Source organism: Haliotis rufescens, unplaced genomic scaffold (genome assembly GCF_023055435.1).
Source record: "Haliotis rufescens isolate VD_foot unplaced genomic scaffold, xgHalRufe1.0.p SCAF_89, whole genome shotgun sequence".
NCBI lineage: Eukaryota > Metazoa > Mollusca > Gastropoda > Lepetellida > Haliotidae > Haliotis > Haliotis rufescens.
Window position 1 is genome coordinate 1,165 of NW_025964382.1, and position 27,815 is coordinate 28,979.

A 27,815-nucleotide genomic window follows, 5' to 3' on the forward strand; every position below is an offset into this window, starting at 1 on the left:
ATCAAGACAAGTTTCAGCAGCTTCACATATAAACTTTCATTAGGGAAAGTTCTTAATGCACCAAGACAAAATCTTATACCTTGATGGTGAATGGTGTTAAGGTCTTTAATGTACGTTTTATGGGTTGAACCATATATGAAACAGCTGTAGAGCTTAGATCGAATTAATGTTCGATAGAGATGTAACAGAGTGTGTTGGTCGCCACCCCATTTAGCATTTGATACCACCTTAATGATATCAAGTGCTTTCAGTCATCTCGCCTTCAGATTCTTTATAAGAGGTATAAAGGATAACTTATGATCAAAGGTCTGACCCAATTTCCATTTACTGCAAAAAAAAATACAGCAGGTTTTAGTTTTAGAGAACTTAAAACCATTTTCTAGAGACCATTTATGTATTTTATTGAGACAAAGTTGCAACTGTCTTTCAGTTGTATTCATATTTCTACTACGGCAAGATACATTGAAATCATCAACAAATAACCAACCATCAATATTATCATTTACAACTTTTGCCAGGCTATTGATTTTTATGCTAAAAAGTGTCACTGATAAAATACTGTCGTGAGGGACCCCTATTTCCTGATCATATATCTCAGATAATGTGGAGCCCACTCCAACTTTAAATCGTCAATCTTCTAAAAAGCGTGTGATAAAATCAGGCATACGTCCACGAAGACCCATATTATGGATATATTTTATGATGCCATATTTCCATGTTGTATCTTATGCCTTCTCTAAACCAAAAAGAAAGCATGTTGTGTATAAATGAAACCATTGCGTACAAATGACTCTTATCAAACGTGATGATCGGTGGTGCTCCTCTGATGCCGGACTGAATATCAGTTATAAGATTATTGGATTATGAATACAAGACAAGACGCCTGTTGATCATCCGTTTTAAATATGCAACTTGTTAAAGCTATTGGACGGTAATTAAAAGGATTCGGGTGATGCTTCCCTGGTTTTGGCACAGGAATGATAGTAACCTCATGCCAAGAAGAAGGAAAATTACCCGATTCCCAAATATTATTGAAAATCAACAAGAGCGTAAAATGAGATGACTCAGGTAGACGTTTCAATATTTGATAAAGGATATCATCTTGCCCAGATGCTGTATCATGAGCTTTATGTAGAGCCTCTTGCAGTTTACTTAAGGAATAATATTCATTACAATCTTCTGAATTATCGGATCTGAAATTCAGAATCTTTGCTTCCTGCTGATTTTGATGTATCAGAAATTTGGGGTCATAGAGTTTTTACTAATTGCCAGCTTATTAGCGATGTCCTTGTTTTTGGATGTTAGCGTATCAGTATCAATTTTCAAGTGTTGAACACTGCTAGAGGACCCTTTACCTGTGATTCCTCCAACCATATTCCATACCTTATTGAGTGGAGTAAGAGTAGTCAATGTGGAAACAAAATGTATCCAGCTGCTACGTTTATTTTGTTTAATTGTTCTACGAGCCTTTGCTATTGATATCCTCAAGTGGTTTAAAGTTACCGGACATATGCTTCACACATTGTACCTTTGTGGGTACTCTGGCCCCCGGCGTGGCGAGCGAACGCAATAACCACTAAGCTACCCTATCGCCCCACTGGAACAAGTAAGTAACCATATAACAAATATTCATAACAGTACATGATAAAAGCGGGCTATTGATCACCACCAAATCAAAGCTTAGCCACCATACATGTGGGGGCTTAAGGGACAACTGCTACTGCACGGTTCCCCAGCAGGGTTTACATCATGCATATTGTCAATCTTGTTGGGAGTGTTTGTAATTTACATATCCTACATTTACTATGATCATTTAATGGGTACAAGGGTTGATTTAGCACACTGAACGTTGCAAAAGAGGTTCATACATATCTGGATATAGTTTGTTCGAATTTGACAATAATACTAAAACGAGCACTGGAGATCTCTGGAAAGAATGGGTAAACGAAAAACTTACGCTTCTCGTTGTAGTCATTTCTTCCAGTCCGATTTTTTTATCTTAGACAACAAGCACTATAGTGCTGGAGACAGTTGAGCCAGCATCTCCCTGGTGATCAAGCCATCTGCAATTTTATCATAATAATAATGCGTGGGGATATTTAAGCATTTCTTCCACATTGACAACACTTTCCAAAGTGAATTATATATAGAACCACATTTCAGAAAAGGCGAACCAGCCTTGTATAATGATTGCACCGGTTACTATAACTGATTTTGTTAAGAGATTTATGTATTCTTTTGTTTAATTTAATTGAGACATACAACATATAATTAATGTTTGCTGACAGATCTATTTGTATTTGGTATATGAATGATTGAAGAATCTGGTACACTAAAAGTAAATGCCTGTTGCCTGTATTCGTGTTGTATTTTTTCCATCACCTTTCCGGCCACAAGATGAGGCGTGGCGTTCAGAAAACACGTGACCCGGCCACAAGATGAGGCGTGGCGCTTAGAAAACACCTGACCCTATGCTTACTTGTTTAGGAAACGCCTCATTTGCAGGAGAAATACCTCACATGTATAATATATTATTATGGGCGTGACCAATCTCTCTATAAAAATGGTCTTTGTGAGTTTTATAGACACTTCAGAAAGTCTAAAAAGACGCTATGAGGTTCTCTGGTGCTCAAGGCGTACTCCTTCTTGTTGCCTGTTTGCTGATCGTCCATGAAGCAGCGACCAGGCGCAAAGTGTGTACATATCGTCATGGCTGTCAGGCAAATGTACGGCTCAGCGCAGCAGCCGTGTGTCGTCAATTCGCTGACACTGAGTCATCATGTAGGTCATGTCACTGTCAGGCACCTTCTTCATTTCATTGTCGCCGACTTTGCGCATTCAGAGAACAAATAACAAAGTGTGCCAGAGAGTTCCTGTGTCCACCAACAACTACAGAAATGACTGTTGCATCGACTGAAGCGACAACCTCTACAACATCTCCAACCACTCCAACGACGCCAACGACTCCTACGACTCCAATGCGTAAGTGTCATGAACATGTATGTAACTAGTCAAATCGTGTGGTGTGATGATTTAGACACTATTCGTGTCCCACGATTTAGCTTACAAGAGACACCATTAAGGTTTTAGCAAAATAATGCACTACACTATACTCTGATGGCATTAGCTGTATGAGTTTGCTGGTGACGTTGTCATGAACTTGATCACAAGTGTTTAGAACTAGCATTGATTTATGTGAATATTAAATACCGATTTGTTGCTAAAATGACCAAGATTTGAAGAGCTTTTTTTGTGAAAGTCCTGACCGAACGTCTGACAAAATTATTGCATGATCAGTGGTGTTGGCTAGCTTTAACGACCTGCTTAAGGTAAGGGGCCAAAAACGCTGTTTTTTTAAATTATGTTTTTGTTGGGAAGGGGGCTGGTGATTAAATCACTGCATAGAGTCTGAAATAATGATAACTTGACTTGATAGTGTGAACAAGAAAAACCTGTTTAGACCTGCTTTCAAAGTTTACTTTTATTGGGGCCTTTTGTGGGCCGGATAGGGTCCTTATTATGGCTTGGACATTTGGTTCGTTATTTACGAAACAAACGACAAGTGAGAGTTGTTTATCTTACCATAAATAAACTGCAGGGAGAAGAAACCATGGGGGCGCAATGTTTTATTGTACGATAACGACCACGTTTCGTTTATTTCTTACATGAGATATCAACATTATGTTCACCCTCTTTAAGGATGTTGATTAAATGTACATTCTTTAAAAATATTTACCAATTGTTAATAATGATGACTCCCTAAATAAAATGTAGGACAAGTTCTTTGTACGACAAAGGGGGTTAAATCTTTATTTCCCGCATATTCTCTAAATCCTGTACCTTTTCTCCTTATACCGGTTGTCATACCTCTTTGGGGTGAATTAATCGAGCACTGCGTCTATGGGAAACAATTTCCTGGACACTTCCCTCTAAAAAATAACATTGTTCAATATATGTTGTTTGGAATATGTTTATTGTGAAATAAACCACGCTTCCTTCTTCATTGTTCTTTGTGGTTTATCGCGTAGCTATCTTATATTTAAAAACAGTGCCATGGTACTATTGCCAACCTTATAATAATATAATACGACAACAGTATAACACAGCCAATAAACAAACTTGCTGTCAGCATTGATGTCACATATTGAAATTCTTGATATGTTACGTTATCAATACAAATATGAATCAGGTAACTACTTTCAAAAACTAACTGTAGAGAAAAAACGTCTTTCTAATGTCAAATGAAACCCTTTTATCATATTTCTCTGTCGGGCATTTATGTATTATTTATCAAATTATTTATAGATTCCATTACTTCATATCTTGTTAATGATGTACGTGCATGATTTAAAATCATTTTTTTTCAGTACTATATTATTTTCTACAATAATTGGTCTAGCTATGGTAAGACTTAAATAAATTGCTAATGCTATAAACAGCAAAGTGAACCACCACACGACAAGTCCCTATCACGTCTTATAAATGTATTTAATTAGGTATTGTATTCTTCTTCATCTTAATATAAGGGGGCACGGGTGGCCCAGTCGTCTAAGGCGCCGCGATTCGCTGTGCAGAGTTGCGTCCCTTGGGCACGCCAGAAACCTATGATTGTGGGTTCGAATCGCGGTCCACCCCATTTATGTTTCTTGGTTTGTCAGCACCATACCCGTGCTCGTGGGTTTCACCGAAGTGGTAAACGTCCGAGACCTGCATCACTTCGGGCTTTCTTCCCACATTAAGCTGACACGCCGCGATATAACTCGAATAATGTTAAAAGCGGCGTTAAACCCAACTCACTCACTCACTCACTCATCTTAATATCTTACTCTTGTCTTGTTTTAATCAGGAGCAGCAAACGGTATTGTTGTGTCTCTGATTGACAAAGTATTTAAAGATGGTTGTTATGTGTGCAATTTGCAATCGCCTCTCATCACAAAGTGATACTGAATAAATAAAGACTGAATTAACAATCTACACCACTAGTGTTCGGACAAAAATGTTTATTATCATTAGCTATGGTGAGTATCCGAAGAAACTATAGACAAATCCATTTCCCTGAATGTTGAAGTGTATCTCAAATATTTTTTGACGGTGTAAAGTGTAAAGTTCATCATTAGGATAGAAATCATTAATAAATAATTTCATAAATTAAGAAAAATAATGTTTTCAGTGAACTTTAGTGATTCACGATAGTGTAGCTCTCATGATCAATATGATTTGTTTAAATATTAGGGAATGTGCAAATGACGTAGAAATTATACTTCTTAATTTTTAGTTTGCCTTTGTCAAACATCTTTTGTAATACAAAATCCCCCACATTATTCAATATTATTATGGAAATAAATACCGTTTCGATTGAACGCGCTGGAAGTGGAGATTTGTTCGGGGTGACAACTCAGTCTAATTTTCCTCATTGGTTGACAACGCAGGATTTCTGATCTTCTCCAATACTTTGCAATTACGAAGTACGAATTCATTTTCTCTTAAAAACATGAACTGAGATTATGTTATTGCATAGATCCTGTTAACACAGTATGATGATATGATATATTGTCTCAAGAATACCAGTAACATTCGAGGTGACGTATACTGTTTGTCTCTACTATTTCAGCGTGTGGAGTAAGCAGTGGCGTGTGCCTGCCTGATTGTCCTGGTGACCGTGACGATTTCGGAACCCCAGAGTGTTCTAGTGGGGAAATCTGTTGCCTTTCTGGTAAGTCAAAAATTATTTAGCATTGTGATGTTGCAGCTGTTAAAAAAGAAATACTGTAAGGAATAATATCACTTTATCTTATTTCCTTGGCACCATAAGGTGATTAATGAAAGTCCTCGCCCATAACATAAGATAGTCAAGTTTCTTTTTTTTTAAAAACCGTTCTGTAGTCTATTGGTATAGCGCCCACCCGGAGAGCAGAAAGTCAATCCCGGGGCGCCTTATACTGTAAAACGTTAAATGATGGTACTTGTTTTTACCCTGCCTGCCTCGCGGTATTAAGGAGGTAGAACAAGCACTAGTGAATGCATGAGTTAAAATTTAACATCGCATCGGCATTATTTCAGCCATATAGCGACGAGACCAAGTTAATATATTCACAATTTAGTTATTAATGCACGGTTATATTTGAAAAAAATTATGAAACATATTTGAGTATTGCAATATCATGTATACAGTTTTAAACCGAGGACTATAGGTCACCAGTAACCAAAGCTACGCCAACTAGCTGGGGATCATGGGGACTAGTTGTGCACTATACCAGCCAACAATTAAAAGAAATACTCAGCAATGAGTTGGCTCAAAAAAACACTGGTTGATGATAATTTCATAACACAGGGGAACAATAATTTTACAGTACATGTACTTTAACCTCATGGACAGAGCCTTTAATGATGTCCGTTTATACACACAAGCATTTACTTATCCACATACATATTTAACATTTATCATAATGACCAATAACTTTCAGTAATTTAAGATGAGATGCCGCTGAAACAGGAAAAGAGATCTTCAGATTTATGCTTAGATAATGTGAATCCCTTGCGATTGCAAAGTTAACACAGTCAGGCAATATGTATGTTTGACGGTGAACCTTTCATCACAAGGGATACACTTATGAGGCTCGTCCTCATCCGTCTTAAGCATATTCGTGTGTAAACCGACTTTGGCCAATATGACATCGTTGTAAAATGACCTCGTCATGTCTTGACTAACAACCCAAGTGGGTATGACCAATTGTTTCTTTTAATTCGAGAAGTTTAATGCTTCCTACCTGGGTGTCCCAACTCTTTTGCATGAGATCCCTAGTAAACTTTCGAAGGTTGGTTTGATATCACTGTACGGAATCATTGGTAGAGGTAACGGTTTGTCAAGAGCTGCTTTAGCTGCATCGGCTGTTGAGTTACCTATTGTGCCTACATCACATGGTAACCAGCAAAAGACGATGTAACATTGGCCAGTAGAAAGATCATTATAGAGTTCTAAAATATCAAGGATTATAAGATGATATGTTGAGACAATTATAAGTGCCTGAAGGCAAGAAAACGAATCAGAGAAGATTATGAAATTTGTAGATTGTTTTTTATGTTTGATTTGGTTAGTTGGTTTGTTGTTTAACGCCGCACTCAGCTATTGACGGCAATCTGTAAATAATCGACTCTGGACCAGAGAATCCAGTGATTGATATCATGACCATCGATCCACGCATCAACCAAGTCAGCGAGTCTGATGATGTTTGATAAAGATTAAAGCTGTTTGATAAAGGTAAAAGCTGTTAGGATAGCCTTGGCATCAGCAGTAAGTACTAATATCTGTTACTCCTGAGGAGACAGTCCTGGATCCAATGTGCCATCTTCCTTTTGATGCCGTTTTCATCGGCACATTTTTTAATTTTGTTAAGACAGAGCTGTAGCTGTCTTTTTATTGTATTCATATTCTTACCACGACAAGAAATCGTCCACAAAGAGTGAACCATCAACCCCATTGCTTAAGACTTAAGTGAGACTATTAATTTGGATGCTGAAAAGTGTGACTGATAGTTTGCTGCCTTGAGGGACGCCCCGATATTGATCGAAATTATCAGACAGGGTAGAGCCCACTCGTACTTTTCTGTTGTATAATTGAGATATGAACTGATGTTATCTGCCCCTGAAGCCGAATTCATGCACATCTTTTAAAATACCATGTTTCCACGTATCATATGCCTTCTGTTGATCGAAAATGATTGATAAAGTATGTTGTTTGTTGACAATAGAATGTTTAATGAATGATTCTAAACGCACCAAATGGTCAATGAATACTTCTATTCTTTCGGAAACCACACTGGATGTCACTTAGGATGTTATTGGTCTCCAAGTACCAGACAAATCGATTGTTGACCATGCGTTCCATCTTTGAGATGGTGAACTCCAGATTTGGATCCTTTGCACTTAATCTTTTGAATCATTCCACACCTTGGACATGGGTGTGCGGGAATAAATTTTCGACACAGGATTGACGTTTATGCTGTTTAAATGTATGTCTCGCTTTAGCGCTCGTGATTTTAATGTTATTCAAGTTGTGGACAGTTGTCGGCAGAAATATTTCTCAGCTTTCTTCATATTTTTCCTGGTTTGTTTACAATCATTACGAAGCCATGGTTTACTTCCATGAGGGTTTGCAGAGGACTTAGGAATGCTTTCGTCTCCAATAACATTTAATATATCTGAAAAATGTTGTATTGGATCAGGAATATTCCTGAAACTTTCGGGTTTTAGTTTTTCAGTCCACAGTGCTTGGAATAAAGACCAATTGGCATTTGTAAAGATCCAACTTGTTGAAGGCGGTTTATCAGACGGATTAATAGTTGTAAATAATGTACCGTCATCATGGGCAGACCATTGGAATTCATTTGATATATTTGAATCTGTCAGTGAGAGATCTAGGGTAGAGTATGTGCCAATGGCAGGATGAAGATATGTGTTATTACCATCATTGAAGATGCATAAATCATTGTTTGAGATAGAAGCTTCAAGGACATTTCCATTATTATTTGTATCAGTACTTCCCCATAAGGGGATTATGACCGTTTACATCGCCCATAATGATACAGGCCTTCGGGAGCTGATCGTACAAGGTCTGAAGATCTGATTGACGGAAAGTTGAGGAAGGTGGAAGATACAGTGAACACTGTGTAAACACTACATTGAAACTACCACGACAGAAACAGCTTGTAGAGTAGTGTTAAGTGGAACAGGGCTATGAATTATGCTCTGTTACATCGGGATAGAAGAACCTCCTGTAGTGTTATGACCAGGAGGGGAATACGAATGGTAAGAACAATACTGATGGATATCAAATGTATTTGTGTTTTTTAGATATGTTTCTTGAAGACGAAATGTTGACTGTTTACAATCTTGGATTAAAAGATGTATTTCATTACAATTCTTCTTAAGACCTCTGCAATTCCTTTGTGTTATGTGTTATGGATTCATTGTGGTGCTTCCGCGGGTAAAATGTCAAGCGAACGTGAGGAAAACTTTGTAGTACTCCAATTACCCTCGCATTGGGATGGAGTTACCTCCATGTCCAGAGGACCAGAGGAGTTATGGACCTCTACTGGGACCTCTAGGTGTTTGCAGCTGTTCTTTTTGCTGCTTCTTTTCCAAAGTTTTTACTGGTTCTGGCTCAGGTGTTATTTTAGTCTGAAGACTCAACATTTTTGACAGTTTTTGGATTGAAGCAGCACGAAGTGGCTGAACAGACTTAACCCATCAGTAATGACATGAGGACGAGACACAGCAGTAGTAGGAGATGTTGGAAGTGCTTGCAGTGAGCCATACAACCCTCTTCTTAGCTTCGCGGTAAGAGAGATTATGTTCAGTTTTGACTGTAATAACTTGTGATTCACGTTTCCACACAGGGCAGGATGATGCACAAGCCATATGGTTTCCACCACAATTGAAACCTCACGTCCCTCCTGCAGTCTGTTGCCATGGCAGGACTTTGATCCATGTCCAAACGCTTGGCATATGTAGCACCGGAGTGGATTGGGGACATACACCTCCACTCCGATGTTACAATAACCAGCTTTGATAGATTCAGGGACAGTCGTTCGGGCGAAAGTGAAGAGGTGGGTGTTGGTCGGTTGGACCACACCATGACAAAAGGAAAGTAATTCTGCACCCCATTTTCCCACCCACCATGGAGTGTCAACAAGGACAGTCTTTTGCTGCAGCGGATCTTCAAGCTGCAAAGACCAGGGATAAAGGGGTGGTATACTCCAGCAAATTTGACATAAACAGCAATAGTATTCTACCAAATAAAGGTCAGGGTGGATAAGCCCATGACAATCAATTGGAGAAGGACAGAATTCGTAGGTCAGCATCACCAGATTGGCCCATGAGCCACCACCTTCTAGGCATAGGGCTCTAAGCAGCTTTTATACACATTGAGACACATACTCGAATATACACTACTGCCTAGAAGTTCATTCCCTTTGCATGCATGGGCAACGCGTTGGGCAACCTGTGTGCACCCCATTGGTCATTCCTGTGGAACATGAACGCCACGCGTGTGACATCCGTGTGCAACACGGTGTACGACTTTAAGTGAATGTGTTGAATTTTGACGGAGCATTGTTTTTATTGGACCCTAATTACTTTGTCTCAGCTCCATAGCCGTGACGCTCGGAAAGGGAAGCATTTAAGTAATGAGAGTAGGTGATATTATGGAGGCACTTGAGTGTGAGTAAGCGAGTTAATATCTAACGTCACATTGGCAGTATTTCAATATGATGAGAAGTTATACAATAACAATACATAAATTTAAACTTTATAAAAACCTGTCATTGAAGGACAGTACGATAACTAGAATTTCATAGATAAGATGTAAAACTACTTGAGGAACATTTAAAAGCAGGACGAAGGAGTTGACAGCACAATATAAAAAAAAGGGCTGGAGATCGTTAGTAAATAAAGGGAGATTACCATATCAGGGGCCATTGAGACTTACAGACCCTTTTGCCTCCTGCATGGACCCTGGCAGGATTTATATCATCCCTTCAGGCACTGGCGACAGTTAAGCCTTCTATTAAAATGATGAAAATACTACGTTTAAAATTCTTAAAAATAGAACAGTTATTTATTAATCGGGATGAGATAGTCCTGGATTCAATGACAGTGGTGCTGGCAACAGTGAGTGAGTGAGTGAGTTAAGATTTAACGTGACATCGGCAGTATTTCAGCCATATCGTGACGAGAAGTACATTAATAACACATAAATTAATACAATATAAAAAGCTGTTAACGATGGACAGTACAATAACTAGAATATCACAGAGTCTATTTAAAACTAGTTGAGAATATATAAAAGTAACAAGTATCAGTGAACAACACAATATAAAGATAGGTTAGAGATCGACAGCAACCGGAGCTAGATCACCATGCTAAGGTCCATGGGGACTTACAGTACCTTTGCTTCCTGCATGGACCCCGGCAGGATTCATATCATCCCTTCAGTCACTGGCGACAGTGTACCAATTAAGCCAAACACTAAAATGACAAATATTCTACGTTTAAACACCTGGCATGCAGAAAAATACTTTGAATGATATGGGACTTACATACCCTCTTAGGGGGACAATAATTTTACGCTACTTCAACCCCCCTCGAGGGTACAGCCACTAACAATCTAAGTTATGAATTTTGCACTACCAATTTTTAAAACAATACAGTATATACATCAAAATTTATGAATAAGGTCTATTTCCTTTAAAAAACCTAGTACTAAAAAGGTCCTTTACTGTTTTTACACTGAAATATTTATCCCTTGTGATGGAAAAATCAATACAGTCAAGCAGGACATTCAAGCAGTGATTCTTTCATCACAAGGGATACAAAACGGAGGATCCTCACCTTTCAATAAATACTCATGCGTGTATCTCGAATGGCCAATACGACATCGTCGCATAATGACCTCTTCAAATCTGGACTGACAGCCAAAGTAGGTGTAACCAATATTTGGTTTAATTTCATGTAATTTATTGATACAAAAGAAGTGGGACACCCAAGTAGGTATCAGATCAGGGATGTAAGATCTAATTATAGGTTTATAATCACTGTATGGTAAAAGAAGTGGTGTCACAGATTTGTTGAGAGCTGCCTTGCTGCAGCATCAGCCATAGTGTTACCCGTGATTCCAACATGACTGGGCAACCAGCAAATGACGATGTCGTATTGGCCAGTAGCAAGGTCATTATATAATTCTAAAATATATAAAATGAATGGATGTTGTGAAGAGCTCGATTGGATTGCCTGTAGAGAAGAAAGTAAATCTGAAAAGATGATGAACCGTTTACAACTGTACTGTTTTTGGATATATTCAAAAGCAGTTAATATTGCTTTTGCTTCAGCGGTGAAAACGGAGCTATGGTCTGGTAAGCGGGATGAGACGGTTTTGGATCCAATGACAGCAGCACTGGAGACTGTGCTGCCGTCCTTGGATCCATCTGTAAAAATTGAATGGTGGGAGTCGTATTTAGCTCTAACTTGTAAATATTCTTGCTGATATACTAATTGATTTGTGTCTTGTTTTTTAAATTGTGTGAGAGTCAAGTCCACCTCCGGTCTGACAAGTTGCCAAGGAGGGGAAGACAGAAGCCTGAAAGGAGAGATATTATCTATATCAATATGTGCAGCTGTAATGTGGGGTTTTATCCGAATCCCTAGTGGTGGGACCAGCTTAGGCTTACTATGAAAAAGGTCCTCGTAAAGAGGTTGAAATAGAGTTATATGTAGGGTTTAACGGGTTAAATATACAGTTATATGCAGGGTTTAACGGGTTAGAACGTAATTTTGCAATGTATTTAAGCGATAATTTGATATGCCATTGCTTCAAGGATGGTTCATCAGCTTCTACATATAAGCTATCCACAGGAGACGTTCGAAATGCGCCAAGACATAGTCTTAGGCCCTGATGGTGAATGGAATCTAATTTTTGTAAATTGCTCTTACAGGCTCCACCATAAATGATGAAGCCATAATCTAATTTAGAGCGGATCAGAGACCTATACAAGTGGAGGAGGGTTGTATGATCACCTCCCCACTTTGTATTGGCAACAACTTTCAACAAATCTAGAGCCTTAAGGCATTTAGTTTTAAAATAGTTAATATGCGGCTTAAAAGTTAAGTGGTGATCGAAAATGAGGCCCAGGAACTTGGCCTCTTTTACAACCTTGATAGGAGTGCCATGTAAAAATAGTTCTGGATCTTTGTGGTGCTTGTATTTCCTTCCAAAATGAATACAATTGGTCTTTGGTTTAAGGTCTTCAAAAGCTTTTTCAAGACACTATTTTTTTATTTTGTTGAGACATAGCTGTAACTGTCTCTCGATGATACGCATATTTTTTCCACAACATGAACTATTAAAATCGTCCACAAAAAGTGAACCATCAATGGAATTTTTTAAAACCTTTGTTTAACATCAAGATTGATAGTCTGTCAGAGTAACAGACAACATACTGCCTTGTAGGACACCCTGATCCTGATTATAACGGTCAGACAGGGTGGAACCCACACGAACCCGAAATTGTCGGTCTGTTAAAAATTGAGATATAATTTGAGGCAAACGGCCTCTAAACCCCAAATTATGTAAAAATCTTTTAGAATACCATGCTTCCAAGTGGTATCATACGCTTTTTCTAAATAAAAAAAGATTGATAATGCATGCTTATTATTGACAACTGCATTTTTGACAAAGGATTCTAAACGTACCAGATGGTCAATGGTACTTCTATTCTGACGGAAACCACACTGTATGTTACTTATAAGATTATTAGTTTCCGAGTACCACACCAGTCGATTGTTTACCATTCGCTCCATGGTTTTGCACACACAGCGAGTTAGTGATATTGGTCTATAATTAGATGCATCACTATGGTCCCAACCAGGTTTAGGTATGGGGACAACTATAGCATTACGCAATGAAGGAGGAAAATTTCCTGACGTCCATATCTGATCAAATATATCAAGACGCGTCTCTAAACATGAATTAGATAAATGCTTCAGGAGTTGATAATGAATATTATCCTCTCCCGTTGCAGTGTCTTGCGCTTGACCAAGTGCAGTATTTAGCTCGTGGAGCGAAAATACCTCATTATAATCTTCTCCATTTTGAGAAGTAAAATCAACCCTCTTCTTTTCCTGTTGTTTCTGATATGTTTGAAACTTGGGATCATAATTTGTCCATGAAGAGTGTTTGGCCAGGGTCTCGCCCAATTTATTAGCAATGTCCATTTTATCTGTCAATAAATGGTCACCTTCCATTAGATGGTGGACAGTCGATTTTGAGCCTTTACCTTTAATTTTTGCAAACATGTTCCACGCCTTGGATATCGGCGTGCAAGAATTTATTTTAGACACATAAGTGCTCCAAGACTTACGGTTATTCTTTTTTAATTACGGCGTGCCTTGGCATTTGTGATTTTAACACAATCCAAATTATGTACAGTTGGATGTCGGCGGAAATATTTCTCCGCTTTTTTCCGACACTTTCTAGCCTGTTTGCACTCTAGATCAAACCATGGTTTTCGAATGACTGGATTTGCCGAATGAATGATAGGAACTGTACTGAGGCAAATCAAAGTTGTCAGTCTCTTTGAGCTATGTCTCCTGGAGACATATTGCTGATGGCGTAAAATCTTGAATTAATAAATGTAATTCATTAAAATTGGTCCTGAGACCTCTGCAATTCCACTGAATAAGTGGATTCATGACGTTCAAGTTATAGGTGGATGAACCGGAGGTCTACGTCTCCTATTTCTAGGCGACTTACTTCTGTTGCGCCCATTAGGATGAGGAGAGACATCCATGTCCTCCAAGGTTTCAAAGTGATTATAAATCTGTATGGGGTCGCGTTGACCCTTTGGCACATGATCTGAAGTTTTAGAGTAATCTATCTTTTTGCTGTCATTTTTGACAACAGGGGAATGTGTTGGAGTTGTTTCAGTCGCCAGTGATGGTGTTGAGACAGGCGCTGATTGTGGAGCATCATTTGTCGGGGAAGAAATACTTGACCGAAATACGGAATATTTTTCTGTTGATATCCAAGTAATATCTGTTTGACATGCAACAGACTGAACAGATTTCGTAAGAGGTAGAGAAACCACTGCACAGTAGGACATACCTGCTGTTTGAGGGATGGAGGCATTTAGCAAAAGTTTTGCATCATTGTATGAACTTGATTTTGACTATCTCTGATTTTATTATATTCACGCTTCCAGCATGGACATGACTTTGATGAAGATATATGGTCTCCGGAGCAGTTAACGCATTTTGGAGGTGTCATACAATCAGAACCCTCATGGGCTTCTTTACCACATCTGTAACATTTCATGCGATCATCTGTAACATGTCATGCGATTCCTGCAAGACTGGGCACCATGGCCAAACTTTTGACATTTGTAACATCAAAGTGGATTTGGAATATATTGTTCCACCCCGATGTTTCAGTCTCCTCTTTTGATACATTTAGGATGTTTAGGCTGGGAAAAAGAAAGTAAGCATGTATTTGTTTGCACAGTCTCTCCATTTCACTTAGACGTAAACGTTTCACAGTTGTCACACCTTGACCTTGCAGTTCTGCTGCTATTTCCGATTCGCTCATATCCGAGAGGCAACGGTCCCGGTCTGTGATGATGCCTTTAATACTGTTCAGAGTCTTGTGCGGTGAAACTGAAACTTCAGTATTCACGAGGTGTTTTGTGTTTAGAAGAGCAGCAGATTGTTTTGCCGTTTTACACTCAATCAAAAGAAAGCCAGATCAAATCTTTTTAACAGTTTGCACGTTACCAACTAAGCCATCAATTGCTTTTGAAGTTGCAAATGATTTAATTTGACGGTTCCCAATCAGCAGAAGATACCACCACAAATCTGTTCCAGTTATCAGGTCTGTTTGAGGTACTATCCTCATCAGAGGACAAACATTCATCCAATGCTCGTTTGTGTTTTTAGTGTTGAGCCTTGGTTAATAATAGAGGTTTCACCATCCCAGCTCCCCACCCACCACGGAGTATCATAAAGAGAATGCCATATGCCAGTGGGTCTCCAGCTGGCAGCACCAAGGATACTGAGATGGTATACTCAAGTAGATTAACTAAAAATTAATCAATCCACCAGATTGGCCCATGAGCCACAGCCTTCTGGGCATAAGACTCTAGGCAATTAAAAAAATACATGTAGTTCAATATCAAATTGGGTTTTATAAACAAATTTGGCCAAGACCTAAAGTGTAAAGAGAAGTCAAAAATACAATTTGTGCAAATACAATTAATGCACAGGGCTTGGCATGACCAGCCGATTGATAGAACCGGGCCCATTCTACCACCCGTCTAGGCGAAGTAAGGGTCAAAGTTGTGTGTTGGGCAAAGGAACACTGTTCCTGGAACCAGTGCCCTCAACTACCAGACTCTCGTCCTCCGCCGACACAGGGGCGCAACCCACGGCAAACAGGTTGCCCAATTCGGTCGCCTTTTACGACCAGCAATGGGGTGCTGTGGAAATATTCTGCCCCTGTTCCACATGGGGGAAGAGCTATTAGCACTACCCAGCACGCACCACGAGGAGGTTGCTCTTCACCATCTTTGGATACATCTGTATATATAGATTTGTAAGTATAATATTTTTTTCGTAATTCATTATATTGTTGTTGATAAATTAGTTGGTTTGTGTCAGATTTCTTTAGTTTGGTTAATGTTAGGTCCACCTCAGGCTTTGCAAACTGCCATGGTGGAGAAGAGAAACACTGAGTGGGGACAATGTTTCCAAGATTTATTTTCACAGCAGAAATATGAGATTGTATTCTGATTCAAAGAGGTGGAATAAGAGATGATTTTGTTTGGTAGAGATTTTCGTATAGAGGATTAAAACACAATCATCAGCGTGACAGAACGTAATTTGAGACATATATACACAGTAAAAAAAGTGTTGCACCCCCTATACTTTTTCATGGAGGGGTGTTTTGAAAGGGTGTAAAGATAACCGAATTAATATTATATAACCAGGATTTCGTGTATACCAACAAACCAGTGTATTGTCTATACAATGAACTTAAATGGGGTATTCCATGACCTTATGGCATGTAATAATCTCATGCTGAACTTTTACGAAAAATGAACGAACAACGAAGACGCATTAAGTATGGTGACATCTCAATAATTTTTAGTGACCAAATTCATCCAATAGGGTAAGAATGTCATATGGAGATTTGACGAACACAGTAAGTCAATATCGAGAACTTCCACCAAGCACTTGGATCACAGCTGGAAGTCTTCGTCTCATACTCCTCACCAGACGTTGGAATCGCTCCATGGGCAGCTGCTGCCACTCGTGTAATGCTGCTTCCAATTCACGCAAGTTCTGTGGAGGAGGGTCCCGACGATAAATCAGGCGTCCCAAAATGTCCCATACATGTTCCAGAGGATTCAGATCTGGACTCATTGCTGGCCATGGAATCTGCGTCAGAGCATTGTTGTGGATAACCTGGGTCACAGCTCGTGAACGATGTGGTCTGGCATTGTCATCCATGAATATCGGTCTGGTGGCCAGTGGATGATTGTCAAAATGGGGCACCACAACTGGATTCAGCACCTCTTGGATGTAGCGCTCCCCTGTCAAGTTGCCTCGTATGGTCACTAAATCAAGCTTACAATCAAATGAGAAGCATCCCTAGACCATAACAGATCCACCTCCATATGGTACAGTTGGCATGATGTTTCTTGCAGTATAAGCTGTTCCAGGACGCCTCCATACTCTCACTCTGCCATCCACAACATGCAGAAGGAACCTGCTTTCGTCCGACCAGTGGACTCTTCTCCAGGACCTCAAGTTCCAGTTCTGTCTCAGTCTACACCAGGCTAGACGTAGTCGTTTGTGGTTGTCTGTGAGTTTAGTCGCTTGATAACCCTTCTGGACTTCAACCCTGCAGCTTTAAGACGATTTCTCACGGTCTGGATACTGAACTGTTGACGAGGAAGCAAAAGACGTTTCAAGGTTGTGCTTGTAGCAAATGGATGACGCCTTACCACCCTCAACAACGCTCTGTCATCTATAACTGTGGTCTTACGTGGTCTGCCAGAGGGTCTGCGATTCCTTACATCATTAGTTTGTTCGTGTTTTCTGACCAAACGGCTTATTGTTGAGTAGTGATGTCCGGTTCTTCTGCCAATCTCCTTGAACGAAAGACCTGCTCCATAAAAGGCCAATAATCTGCCACTTGACTGCTTCTGACAATCGTCTACCCGGCATTGTGGGTTACAATAAACTGGGCTGTCAGAGAACATCTTTTATAGGCGATGTTGAGCTTAAGAAGATACTGCAATCTGCAAATGTCATGCACCATGCAATTCACGTGCTGATTGCTACGTTTTGGTGATCATCTTCCCTCCGAAAACATTACACATTTAACATCAGATCCCCAAGGAATACCTACCATTAAAACCAGAGTCGGGCGTTTTAAATGTTGTGATGTATCAAACGTATTAATGTGGGGGTGCAACACTTTTTTTACTGTGTATATATTGCTAAGATAATTTAATGCAACGCTGTTTAAGGGACGGCTCATCAGCCTCCTCATGCAGACTTTGTATCAGCGAAGTTTGGAAGGTTCCAAGGCAAAGCCTCAGGCCTTTATAGTGAATATGATCTAGAATTTTTAAATTACTTTTACAAGCTCCACCATAAATGATGAAGCCATGATCTAGTTTGGAGCGGATAAGTACTATGTATAGTTTAAGCAGGGTTTTCTAATCTCCTCCCCACTTAGAGTTTGAGACAACTTTCAGTAAGTCCAGGGCCTTCAGACATTTATTCCTCAAATATTTAATGTGAGGCAGAAAAGTCAAATGGTGATCGAAAATTATGTATGTAAAAAAGTCCTTGTTAGAAATAAAGTCGTCTAATATCTTCCCTTACTGTTTGTAGCATCACTTCCCCAAAGTGGACTATGCCCATTTAGATCTCCCATAATGATACAGTGCTTTGGGAGCTGGTGATATATAGCTTGAAAATCAGGTATGTGAAGAGGGGAAGATGGTGGTACATATAGAGAACATAATGCGAAAACAAAGTTTAAAATTAACCTAACAGCAACAACTGGAAGATGCGAATTAAGAGGAACGAGGCTGTGTATAATACCCTTCCTCACAACGACAGAAGAACCTCCAGTGGCTTTAGCGGCTGGAGGTGAATAGAAATGATATGTATCATACTGTCTGATGTCAAGTAAATCTGTATTTTTAAAGTAGGTCTCTTGTAAGCATAGTGCTGATGGTTTATAATCCTGAATTAATAATTGTAAATCATTGAAGCTGTTCCTTATTCCTCTGCAATTCCATTAGATAATATAAGAAGAATATGAACCTCTATCATGGCTGTTGTAGGAGAGGGCACCTCTAAATGCTTGAGTGCATTGGCTTTTTCTTCAATTTTTTTTAATTCTTTTTTGACATGTGGGCTTCACCCTAAATAGTTTGAATGTCACCTATCCCTTCACTTTCGCTCGTTCGAAAATTCCGCAATCGATCAAAGCATGTTACTCTAGCATTGTAGTAGAGGTGTACATCCCCAGTCCACTCCGGTGCTACACATGCCAAGTGTTTGGACATGGATGTAAATCCTACAATGCCTCTGCTGTTTGTTACCGCTGCGGTTGACTCCCATACCAGTGACTGAGCCACAACAAGAAACAGAACCAGTTAAACTTTCTCACAATGTCCCATACCTCTGCAGCTGTACAAAAAAACTCGATGTCAGGTGTCTCTGCAACAATCAAATTTTTAAAAATAGATATAGCGCTTCGGGAAATTATGTGTTCGTTTCTCAGCTGATCACTAAGTTTCTTTCAGGTGTTTCACATAGATGTCAAGGCTGAAAGGTCAACCGAGAAGGCCCACGTGACAACCATTGTCATTATGGCCACGGTTCTTTATAAACATATTGTTAGAAAACAATGATTAATCAATCAACGTATTATTGGCTAATCCTTTGAACAAAGTATGTTGTTTTTACATCGGCACTTCACGCCCAGATATGGGTGTATTCCGTCTGCTTTAGTATCACGTGTAAACACTTACTTTTGACAAATCCACTGTGCAAGATAACAGTGATCAATCAATCAACATATTTTCTGTTGCGAGGAATGACCACTCCTCTTCCTGAGATACCACGTGCATATTACATAACATTATATAATTATCCCAGACACAAGAAATGCCAAATGGGAACCTTTGCAAGGTAATGTTAGTGGTGCTACCACTAATTATACCTGTAATAAATTCTGTAACTGAGCTTCAAGTGAATGACAGCAAATACACATGTTTAGGGTTATACCAAGAACCATGGATGACAATAGTGAGTGAGTTAAAATTTAATGTCGCATCCGCATTGTTTCAGCCATGTAGCAATGAGACCAGGTTAATATCTTTACAATTTAGTTTTTTTATGCAAAGTTTTATTTAAAAACAAGATGTGGAACATATTTCAGCATTCTATATTATATATACAGTTTTAAAACACAGTCTATAGGCCACCAGTGACCAAAGCTAGGCCACCTCGCTGGGGATCATGGGGACTTACAGTACCTCTGCGTCCTGCATGATACCCCGGCGGGATTTACGTCATCACTTTAGCCACTCAAGTGCTACACATGCCAAGCGTTTGGACATGGATCCAAGTCCTGCCATGCCTCTGCTGTTTGTTGTCGCTGCGCTGACAAGCTAGAGGCCACTGACAGCAGAAGGGATGTGAAGTGTGCAAACTGCGGTGGGAACCAAATGGCCTCTTCCAAACCCTGTCCTGTGTGGAAACGTGATTCCCAAAATCATAAACATCAAAACTGTACAAAATCTCTCTTATCATAAGACAGCTGTGACAACTCCAAAAAAACTGTCAAAAAGTTGAGTCTCAGACTCCACAAATAATAAGGGAAAAGTCCTAAAAGCTATTATCTCAAATAATGATATATGCATCTTCAATGATGGTAATGCCACGTATCTTCATCATGCCACTGGCACATACTCTGCCCTGAATCTTTTACTGACAGATTCAAATATTTTAAATGAATTCGAATGGTCGGTCCATGATGACCTTTGTGGAAGTGATCATTTTCCAACAATACTAACAACTATTAATCTGTCTGACTTCACAAAGGCCAACTAGTCTTTATTCCAAACACTTTGTACTGAAAAACTAAAACCTGACAGTTTCAGGAGTGTTCCTGATCCAATACAACTTTTTTCCAGAAAAATTAAATGATATGGGAGACGAAAGCAATCCTAAGTTCTCTGAAAACCCTTATATTCGTAAACCAAAGTTCGATCATAATAGTAAACAAGCTAGGAGTGACTGAGTTAATATTTAACGTCACATCGGCAATATTTCAGCCATATCGTGACGAGAAGTACTTAATAAGACATATATTTAGACCAAATAAAAGCCTGTCAACGATGGACAGTCATATAACTAGATTAACTAGATTTATCACGAATTATATTTAGAACTAGATGATATCCATACAAATATAACCTCATATGTAACAATACAAGATATGAGCTATAGGTCACCAGCCACTGAAGAGAGATCACCATGCTAGGCCCCATGGGGACTTCCAGTACTTTTGCTACCTGCATGGACCCCAGCCGGATTTACATAATACCTTCAGCTGTTGGCGATTATTTGCAAATTTAGCAAATAGTAAAACAACACATATGCTATGATTTAAAAAAAGGTACAAATAGATATAATTTGAAAGACGTGGTCTTACATACTCTCTCAGGGGGGACAATAATTTTACACTACTTTAACCCCCTTCGAGGATACAGCCACTAACAATCTCAGTTATTAATTTTATTCAACTAATTCTAAGAACACTGATTATATACAGAATATATCATTCACAATTTATGTTATAATTCAATTTCCTTTAAAAAACCGATAATTAAATGAGAACTAAGATAAAAAAGTTCCTTGAAGAATGAAACTTTGAAATAGTCATCCCTTGTGAGGGAAAAATCAATGCAGTCAAGCAGGAAATGCGTGACCGTGATTCTTTCATCACAAGGGATAAAAAACGAACGATCTTCACCTTTCAACAAATACTCGTGTGTATATCTGCTTTGGCCAATATGACATCATCGCATAACGACCTCTTCAAATCTGGACTGACAACCAGTTGATGTAACCGATATTTGGTTTAATTTAATGTAATTTATTGATACCTACCTGGGTGCCCCAGTTCTTTTGCATTAGATCTCGGATGTAACATCTAATACTAGCCTTAAAATTACTGTATGGGATCAGAAGTGGTGTCACAGATTTGTTGAGTGCTGCTTTTGCAGGAGCATCGACCATTGTGTTATTAGTGATACCAACATGGCTTGGTAACCAACAAAAGACAAGGTTATATTGGCTAGTAGCAAGATCATTAATTAATTCAAGAATTTGGATTAAAGGTGGATGCTTCGAAGCCATAGTTTTAATTGCCTGAAGGCGCGAAAATGAATCAGAAAAAAAATAATGAACTGTTTATATTAAGACTTGTTGATGATATATTATAGTGCAGTAAAAATGGCGTTCATTTCTTCTGTAAAGATGGAACTGTTATTAGGTAATCGTGAGGATATTGTTCTCGGTCCAGTGACAGTGGCACAAGCAACAGCACCACCGTCTTTGGATCAATCAGTAAATATAGATTTATAAGTGTCAAATTTGTCTCTTAATTGATTTTATTCTCGTTGGTAAATTAGCTGATTGGTGTCTGATTTCATTTATTTGGTTAATGTGATGTCTACCTCTAGCCTTACCATTTGCCAAGGAGGAGATGACAACAGTTGAGAGAGAGCTATATCTTGCAGTTTCATTTTAGCAGCAGATATGGCAGATTGGATTCTGATTCAAAGTGGTGGAAGAAGAGATGATTGTTTATTGTAAATATCTTGCTAAAGAGGATTAAAGACGCTATTTAAAAACTGGATTTGACTGATTAGAGTATAATTTAGTGACGTATTGTAAAGTTAATTTCAGACGGCGTTTTTTAAGAGAAGGTTCACCCGCTTCTACATACAGACTGTGAATGGGATACGTTCTAAAGGCTCCCAAGGCAAAGCCTCAGGCCTTGATGATAGAGAGTATCTAGTTTCTTTAAATTATTTTTGCAGGCTCCGCCATAGACGATGAAGACGTTATCAATTTTTGAACAGATGAGTGACCTCTTCAAGTGTAAGAGGGTTGTTTGATCCCCTCCCCATTTTCAATCAGAAACTACTTTTAATAAATCGAGTGCCTTCAAACATTTAGCTTTAAGGTATTTAATATGTGGAAGAGGTTAAATAGCTATCGAAAATAAGGCCCAAGAATTTGGCCTCCTTTACAACTTTGATAAGCAAGCTAGGAAAAATAGGAAGAAAGCCGAATAATATTTCCATCGACATCCAACTATTCACAACTTGAATAACGTTAGAATTACTGGGGCTGAAGAGAGACGCAACCTAAAACAATATAAACTTCTATCCTGGAGGAACTATGTATCCGAATTCAATTCCCGCACACCCATGTCTAAGGTGTGGAACATGATTCAAAAGATTAAGTGCAAAGGGTCAAAATTAGGAGTGCACCATCTCAAAGATGGTAATATACTTTTAACTACTAAATCCGAAATTGCCAACAAATTTGGTGAAACTTTGGCAAACCATTCCACATCATCAAACTATAATCCTCAATTCCAGAGTTTTCAAAATCAGCAGGAAAAGAAAAAAGTCAATTTTAACTCTGAAAATGGTGAGGAATATAACGAAACATTTTCACTCCATGAATTATATACTGCCCTAGGGCAAGGCAAGCTCATGACACTGCAGCAGGAGCCGACATCATCCACTTTCAGCCCCCAAATCACTTGCCCGATTCATGTTTGGAAACGTTACTGAATATATTTGATGAAATATGGAAATTTTCCTCCTTCGTGGCACAATGCTATTATTATTCCTATTTCAAAGCCTGGACGGGATCACACAGATCCATTCAACTCCAATATCATTAACTAGCTGTGTTTGTAAAACCATGGAGTGCTTTGATAATGTGAATGAATCCCTTGTGATTGCAACGTTCACACAATCAAGCAATATATGCTTGATGCAGAACCTTTCATCGCAAGGGATGCACTTAGGAGGCTCTACCTCATCTGAGTTAAGCAGATATTACGACCTCGTCATGTTTTGACTGACAACCCAAGTAGGTATGACCGATTATAGGTTTTATTGCTTCCTACCTGGGTGTCCCATCTTATGTGCATCAGATCCCAAGTATAACTTTTAATAGTTGGTTTGAAATCGCTGTACGGGATAAGTAATGGAGATAATGGTTTGCCAAAAGCTGCAGCATCGGCTTTTGAGTTACCTATTATATTTACATGACTTGTCAGCCAGCAAAAGACGATGTCACATTGGCCAGTAGAAAGATCATTGAAAAGTTCTAGAATGTCAAGGATTATAGGATGATTTGAGGAGACTCTTTTAAGTGCCCGAATCAATGAAGATGGAGATGATTATGAACTTTTTAGATTGGTTTAATATAAGACAAAGCTGTAAAGGTATTTTTGACCTCAGCAGTAACAACTGAACTAGATAGAATCTTGTATATTTGAGGAGACAGTTCCGGATCCAATGATGGTGGCACTTGCAACCTTTCAACCATCCTTGGACTCGCCTGTAAAAATACACCTTTGAGAATTATATTGAGTTCATAATTGGTTGTATGCTCGTTGATAAACCAAAGGATTTGTTTCGGATTTTTTGAGTTGGGGGTAGAGTGAGGTCTACCTCTGGCTTCACCATCTGCCAGGGAGGAGACGACAGAAGACGGTAAGGTGATATTATATTTAATTATTATCTATTGTATTCATATTCTTACCACGACAAGAAATGTTGAAATTGTCCACAAAAAGTGAACCATCAATGCTATAGTTTAATACTTTAGTGAGACACTTAATTTTGATGCTGAAAAGTGTGACTGATATTATGCTTGCTGCCTTGAGGGATGCCCTGATATTGATCGAAATGATCAGATAGCGTACAGCCCACTCGTACTTGAATTGTCTGTTGTTTAATAATTGAGCAATGAAATTAGGTAATCTACCCCTCAAGCCAAACTCATGGAAATCATCTAAAATACCATGTTTCCATGTTGTATCATATGCCTTCTCTACGTCCAAAATGATTGATACAGTATGTTATTTGTTGACAATGGAATTTTTAATGAACGATTCAAAACGCACCGAATTGTCAATGGTACTTCTGATTCTTCTTTTCGGAAACCGCACTGGATGTCACTCAGGATGTAATTGGTCTCCAGGTACCAGACAAATCGATTGTTGACCATGCGCTCCATGGTTTTACGAACACAGCTAGTTATTGGTATTGGACGGTAGTTGGATGGATATGTGTGATCCCGTCCAGGCTTTGGCATAGGAATGATATTAGCATTGTGCCACGAAGGCGAAAAATCTCCGGTTGTCCATTTTTCATCAAATATATTCACTATATATCAGCGTTTCCAAACATGAATCGGGCAAGTGTTTCAGGAGCTGATAGTGGATATGGTGGGCTCCTGCTGCAGTGTTATGAGATTGCCCTAGGGCAGAATATAATTCACGGAGTGTAAACATTTTGTTATAGTCCTCATCATTATCAGGGTTAAAATTGACTATTTTCGTTTCCTGCTGTTTTTGAAACCTCTGAAATTGAGGATTATAGTTTGATGATGAGGTATGGTTTGCCAATGTGTCACCAGGTTTGTTGGCAAATTTCGGATTTAGTAGTTAGTTGTATTACCATCTTTGAGATTGTGAATTCCAGATTTGGATCCTTTGCCCCAAATCTTTTGAATGATGTTCCACGCCTTGGACATGAGTGTGTGGGAATTAATTTTTGATATATAGTTCCTACAGGGTTGGAGTTTGTTCTGTTTAAAGCTGCGCCTTCGCGCACGTGATGTTAGCGTTTTACAAGTTGTGGACATTGGGATGAAGGCGGAAATATTTCTCAGCTTTCTTCCTATTTTTTCTAGCTTGTTTACTATTATTGAACCATGGTTTACGTTAACGAGGGTTTGGTATGGACTTAGGAATGCTCTCATCTCCAATATCATATAACATATTAATACATTCCTGAAACTGTCAGGGTTTAGTTTTTCAGTACAAAGTGTTTGGAATAAAGACCAATTGGTCTTTGTAACATTCCACCTTGTTGAAGGTGGTTCGTCAGTTAGATTAATAGTTGTAAGTATTGTTGGAAAATGGTCCCTTTAACAAAGGTCTCGAAGGATACCTATTATCATTCAACTTTTCTCAAAGGATTTTTTATATTACTATCAATGCTCCTTAAATTGTCAATTTAAAAAAAAATAATTATTTGATATATTTTTCATTTTGAATTGTTTTAAATTAGAGTGATAACTAAGATAATTAAAGGGGGTTAAAGTAGTGTCAAATTATTGTATTGAGTGAGTTAAGTGAGCCCTGCTTGACTAGGATAGAAGAACCTCAGGAGGGGGAAACGGGTGCTAAGAACTGTACTCTGTGTACAGATCTGTATATGTTAGATATGTGTCTTTGAGACAAAGAGCTGACGGTTTTAAATCTTGGAATAAAACATGTAGTTCATTTAAATTCTCCTTAAGACCTCTTCAATTCCATTGTGTTTGTTTTGTGGATTCATGGTATTGCTTCCACGGGAGAAATATCACGCGAACGTGAGGAAGACTTTGTAATGCTCCTATCGGTATCATGTGGAGTTTGGTCCAGAGGACCAAAGGAATTATGGGCCTCTACTGGTACCACCAAAGGAGAGTTGGCCTTTGGTGTTGTTCAGCTGTTGTTTTTGCTGCTTCTTTTTCAATGATGTTTTTCCTTTTTTAAAAGTTTAACAATTTCTGGTTCTGTGGGACTCTGAGACTCAACAGTTTTAACAGTTTTTGGTTTGGGTGGAGTCACAGACGAACGTTTCACAGCTGTTTTTTGTAAGGACGCAGTAGGCAGTGGCGGAACAGACTTCACCAATGTCAGGTCAGTCTGACAGTCGATAGAGGCAGTGGTAACAGGAGGACGAGAGACAGAGTAAGAAATGGCAGAGGTGGTTGTAGTAGTACCAACAACCGTCTGGTTGGCTTCATGGTAGGAGAGTTTGTTTTCGATTTTGACTTTCATTATTTGTGATTCGCGTTTCCACACAAAACAGAATTTAGGTGAGGCCATATGGTTCAAACAGCAGTTTGAACACTTCACATCCTTTCTGCAGTCAGTGGCCTCGTGTTTGTCACTGCAGCGGTTACAAATAGCAGAGGCATGGCAGGACGTGGATCCATGTCCAAACACTTGGCCGGTGTAGCACCAGAGTGGATTGGGGATATAGACCTCCACACCAATGCTTCCGTAACCAGTCTTAATTGATTGGGATTGATGTTCGGACGAACGTGAAGAGGTAGGTGTTGGTTGGTTGGACCACACCATCCTTCTTTATTGAAAATCGATTGACAGCAGTTCAAGTTCAATGTCATTTTCGGACATGCCAGACAGGAAACATGCTCTGTCATGGACAATGCTCTTATATGGGGTCAGTGTCTTTTGCACTGAGGCGTCAATCTTTTAATTTATGCAGATTGACTGACAGATTGCGGTCCCCATGCATATTCTACAAGGAGAGAGCCAGATCAACGTTTAGTGACGTGTAACCTCTCCTCAGATACGACTGATTTCTGTGGAAATTACAAATAAATTCAATTTCATTGGTTCTTTATCTCAAGCTTCTATAACCAAGGAACGTGGCCAATATTCAGATCGACTGGATGTAGTCTCGTTAGACGAGGTATGGTCAGTTTCGATGCGTCGTCGTTTTGATCAAGGGTTTTGGGAAGTCATGTCGAAACGAAAATGAGTCAGCACCCTTTCTTACCCAGATGAGAAATGTTGAAATAATCAACAAAAAGTGGGACAACAACATAGGTGTTCAAACCTTATGTTGTGTATTGACATTGGTATTTTGATAAATGATTCTAAACGCACAACCAAAATTGAGCTGAACCATCATACTGGGGATCATGAGTACACATATATGAATCATTGCATATTTTTGTATGAGCAGCAAACAATAGAGAGAAAATAACAGTATTTCAGTTGCATGTACAATTGCATAAGATGTAAATCCACTATCTTTTCAGCACCAGGACTGTAAAGGGCTATGCAAGTGAGACTGCCAGAAGAATATGTATTGTTGTTGTCGCCATGAGTGCGTTTTCTTGAT

General features: G+C 39.0%; 1 protein-coding gene across 1 annotated transcript; it reads left to right on the forward strand.

Moving 5' to 3' along the window:
• Positions 1–2,608: 2,608 nt before the first annotated feature.
• LOC124126060 lies at positions 2,609–27,815 on the forward strand. The gene is made up of 3 exons (XM_048390268.1): positions 2,609–2,982; positions 5,612–5,713; positions 27,733–27,815. The coding sequence occupies exons 1-3, from the start codon at positions 2,613–2,615 to the stop codon at positions 27,744–27,746; spliced, it is 486 nt and encodes a 161-aa protein (XP_048246225.1). The 5' UTR covers positions 2,609–2,612; the 3' UTR covers positions 27,747–27,815.

Excerpts from the sequence above, each read along its gene's own strand:
- LOC124126060 (XM_048390268.1), top strand. The coding sequence starts at position 2,613 with ATGAGGTTCTCTGGTGCTCAAGGCGTACTCCTTCTTGTTGCCTGTTTG. Across the intron at positions 2,983-5,611 it reads GACTCCTACGACTCCAATGC|CGTGTGGAGTAAGCAGTGGC; the intron begins GTAAGTGTCATG and ends CTACTATTTCAG.